General features: G+C 37.8%; 1 protein-coding gene across 1 annotated transcript; it reads left to right on the plus strand.

The window, feature by feature from the left end:
- Window positions 1-1,310: 1,310 nt before the first annotated feature.
- On the plus strand, window positions 1,311-3,596 carry LOC103939427 (ferredoxin, root R-B1-like). Its single transcript, XM_009349512.3, has 2 exons — window positions 1,311-1,466; window positions 2,987-3,596. The coding sequence occupies exons 1-2, from the start codon at window positions 1,373-1,375 to the stop codon at window positions 3,454-3,456; spliced, it is 564 nt and encodes a 187-aa protein (XP_009347787.2). The 5' UTR covers window positions 1,311-1,372; the 3' UTR covers window positions 3,457-3,596.
- Window positions 3,597-4,313: the final 717 nt, after the last annotated feature.

A 4,313-nucleotide genomic window follows, 5' to 3' on the forward strand; every position in this document is an offset into this window, starting at 1 on the left:
GCCTGGATAATAAGCAAAGCAATCCTGAAGACTCTGTAATGGAATATTCTAAGAAAAGTCATGACCACAATGCATATCTGGCTGACAAATGGGGACTCTGAACGCTAATCCGCTCCAACCAGGAGACTCCTTCTCCACATTATTCGTCTAAATGCACTCAGCGACTTAATTGCAAATGGCAAATTAATTGAATTACGATCTCTGACAACCAATTGCAAAGTGTAATCATTATCCCACCGTCACTTCATTATCTTTATGCCAAATGGATACGAATGGCATATCCACGTGCTAATCATCCAATATTAATCACATCCTTGTGGTATTTTTTCCATGTGGCTCTGCATGCAAGCTAAATATGCAACTCTTGCAACTAATTAAATACCATTGGGATAAAACTCTAATGATGCACGGCATTTCACATAACCTCCTCGCCATGGAGCTTTACGCCACAACTATGTACGCTTTAAGGATATTTTCAAGATAATTACTATGATAAAAAAAAAAAAAAATAGTAATGTCAAGAAAAATCTCTGATCATCTGACGGTTGGGAGCTATGCCCATTCAACAGCCTTAATTGCATGGGCCGATGATGTAATTTTGAGTCCAAACAGTAGTGCTCTATGACGTTATGCTTTTCACTGGCATGAGAGCTTCTCATGTTGATAACGCGTTGTGAAATTGAAGGTATGTGGAATAAAATAAATAATACACAATATTTATGAGGTTCAACAAGTGTGCCTACGTCCTTAGGGTAACAGTAGTACTTTATTTCATTATCCAAAATAATAGGAGTACAAAATAACTTTGATTATTTTCTCTCTTCTCTCTAGCCTGCCTCACTGGTTTTTTCTTTTGCATCTCTCTTCATTCTTTCCTTTCTTTCTATCTCTTCTTTCTTTTCTCTTTTCCCTTCCTTTCTTCCGCATTTTTCTCACCTCACTTCTTTCTTTTATTCCTCAATATTTTATAGACAAAAATCAAGACCTAACAAACCCATCATATGGATTATTTTACTACCTTATGAGAATCAAAGTCATCAAGTAAAGTAAACTTTAATCATCCCTCGAGGTCATTTTCAATAAGCATTCACACTGGATTTTTAGTGGATATTTACTCCGCGTTTATAACATATACATATTTGTTACATATTACACCCATACTCTATTTTACAAACTATATATGGGACAAAGTGACAATCAAGTTTTGTTTGGGGGCAAATGAATAAAGAAAGATAGGAGCGTGTGTGTTTGGGCCTATTGGCTGGCGGCTTTAATGGCTTTCCGAATATGCCAAAGGCCATCCCTTTCGAGTCCCGGGTTTTACAATTCACACCCTCTCAGACTGTGTCTCTATAAATAGCCCTCATAAACTATGACGACTCCGCCGAATCAAAAACATCCCCACCCACCTGAGTGTTTTCGTCGACCCTCTCATCTCTCCTCACCGAACCCCCCCCCTCTCACCCGTAAGCCCTCTCTCTCTCTCTCTCTCTCTCTCTCTCTCTCTCTCTCTACGTGTTTGTATTTGCATGTCGTATTGGATCTTTGGTATTTGAGATTTGATCTTATTAATGGGTGCTTGTTAATTGGTAATTGTTCTTTTCAATTTGGGTTTTGTTTTTGGGGTTAAAAAATTTTGGGGTTTTGCTTTTGAGATGAATAATGATTGAAAACTAAACACAGGGTAATGAAAAGTTGAAAGCCGCAAGGGTTCAAGCACCTTTTTTTTTTTTCCTTAGATCAAAGTTCGTTTCTTTTTCTTTTTAATATCATTTGTCTTGGGTTTTTAGAATATAATTTCTAATCATCAAGGTGTATGTTTTGAACTGAGAATTAGATTCTAGAACAGCCTGAGCTGCAGTTTGGAAATGATATGATTTGATTTGTGTTCTGGGTCGAATTTGGTGAAAAAATTTCGGTTTCGAAATTTTATGTTATGGATGTTTTAAAATGGTTAATGATGGCAAGTGGGCGCCTACCACAATGGTGGAGAGAAGTGTTGCACTTGCACCACGGCATAACATCTATCTATCCATTGACAAAAAATGGTCACTGATGGCATCTGGTTGAGAAGCAAAACCGTATATTTGCGTTTAGTTTTATTTGTAGTTGCTTATAAACTTTATTTTTTGGTGGCTTAATTGTAAATTTCACTTTTGTGTCTGTCTCCTTGCTCCTTTTGTTAACTAGATGTTGAAATAATATCACTTGCAGCAAATCATAAAGTTGGCGAATTAAAATTTGTTTCATGAGTTCCTATGAGTGCATTATGCATGTGTTATGATCACGAAGTTGACGGTTTCTTTATATCATACGAGCTCTCGTGAGAAGGGTTCCAATTTTCAGTGCTTGTTTTGAATGGTGGATGCATACTTTTCGTACAACTTCTAGTTTTAGAATTAATATAGTTGTTTGAGATTTAAAGCAACAACCTATGTATGCTAGTTTACCAAAACGGGGGCTCGAGTGAAGAGCATAGCTCCATGAGCTTGCTCCTTCTCATAGTGCCCCGGACATTGATTGCCTTGCTGTCTTTCACCGGGGATGGTTTGGTTTCATCCTTTTATGGTTTTTCAGTGCAAACAGGTAATTCTGTTGACTGCAAGTATCACCCATCTTGCTCAGTCGGGGTTGTTGGAGTGACGGTCTGAAATTCAAGAGCAGATAGTGCTGTATAATGCTAATCTGTAACGCATCCAAGCTATGGGTAGTGGTATAGGTGTTGAGGGCTGCGGCTGATTAGGTGTTTGAATGATTTAATTTGTTTCATCTTGTATATATGCATTTACTTGGTTGTTAGTCGATATTGTGTGAATTCCTTCATGTTATAATTTGGTGCTTAAATGCCGTATCCCTCATTTGATATTGTTGTTAACGCAATTTTACTTGTCATAATTGTTAATGATGATGTTTATGTTGATTCACCAGATTCTTTTCTGTGCTTTATCTTTTACTAATCCTCTTCTCCGTTGGTGTATGAATTCAGGGCTAAGCATGTCAGCCATGGCAACCGTTCAAGTTCCCTCCCAATGCATGTTCAGACATGCGCCCCAGAAGCAGTTCACCAGTTCAATTGTGAAGCTATCTTCTCCCCTTGGATCTGTGAAGAATATCTCCAAGTCCTTTGGCTTGAAAGCATCCTCAAACTTCCGGGCATCAATGGAGGTATACAAGGTGAAGCTGATTGGGCCAGATGGTGTGGAGAATGAGTTTGAGGCGGCGGATGATTGCTACATCTTAGATGCAGCTGAGAATGCTGGAGTTGAGCTGCCATATTCCTGCAGGGCTGGGGCATGCTCTACCTGTGCAGGGAAGCTGGCATCCGGTTCAGTAGATCAGTCCGATGGTTCATTCCTCGACGACAACCAAATGAAGGAGGGTTATGTGCTGACTTGTATATCGTACCCAACTTCGGACCTTGTGATTCACACTCACAAGGAGAGTGAGCTGTATTAGGTGGTTTGCCGTCGGCATAAGTAGAATTATGAAAGAACGTGTTATTGTCAAGTCTCTCAATCATAGACCTTCCTTTTGTTCTGTTTGTTGTGGAATCGTGTATCGCCGTTAACGTTAACGGTTGCTGTTTTATTGGTTTCTGTCTGTGGCTCTTGAGTTTTAGACACATTTGGAGATGCATCAATTTAATGGTGTTATGGCATCATCAATTTAAAACATGAACAAAAGCTTTCACAGAGATAGTCACCTATTGAATTGAGGTCCCAATTATAAATGGAACAGGATCCTATCCGGATCCTCGTTGTGAGGATACTAGGAATTGGTTTATTTCATCCGTTCATTAGTCATCCTGTAGTTAAAAATCATTTTGAATTTTTTATTTAAAATTGAACATAAACAGTACTTAATGAAAGTTGGCCGCACAAAGTACGACGAACGGCTAAGGATCCTCACAAAGAAGATTGGAGAGGATCCTCATCCCAATTAAATCACCTTTAAGATCACTCGATTAATTGACCATTATTCCCACATACAACACCACCATTCATTAACGAAAATTATTTTTGTAATAGTTAGTTGTTAGGAGAGAGGGATTTAGTGGAGATTGAATCCAAATTAGAGCGCATAGACATGATTGTTTTTTACAAGTAAAGCTTTCTGTAAGTAAAGCACTGTATGCAGAATTCTTCATTAATTATGTGAAAATTTCAAAAATAAATGTAAGAGTTATTTTCTATTCTGAAACTAATTAGTTATGTGACTAAATTATTTGATATTCATTAGTTAAAAAAGAAAAGAAAATTTGAATCTAAGAAGAGTACCAAACATGAAAGTTCGAATTAAGACTTTTAGTAAAC

Source organism: the organism of the source record quoted next, unplaced genomic scaffold (genome assembly GCF_019419815.1).
Source record: "Pyrus x bretschneideri cultivar Hongxiangsu unplaced genomic scaffold, Pyrus_bretschneideri_v1 Contig29, whole genome shotgun sequence".
Taxonomy (NCBI): Eukaryota; Viridiplantae; Streptophyta; class Magnoliopsida; order Rosales; family Rosaceae; genus Pyrus; species Pyrus x bretschneideri.

What these genes read in the sequence shown, in the direction of transcription:
- LOC103939427 (XM_009349512.3), top strand. Translation starts at nt 1,373, where the DNA reads ATGACGACTCCGCCGAATCAAAAACATCCCCACCCACCTGAGTGTTTT. An exon ending in GAACCCCCCCCCTCTCACCC is followed by an intron (nt 1,467 to 2,986) that starts GTAAGCCCTCTC and finishes GTATGAATTCAG; the next exon opens with GGCTAAGCATGTCAGCCATG.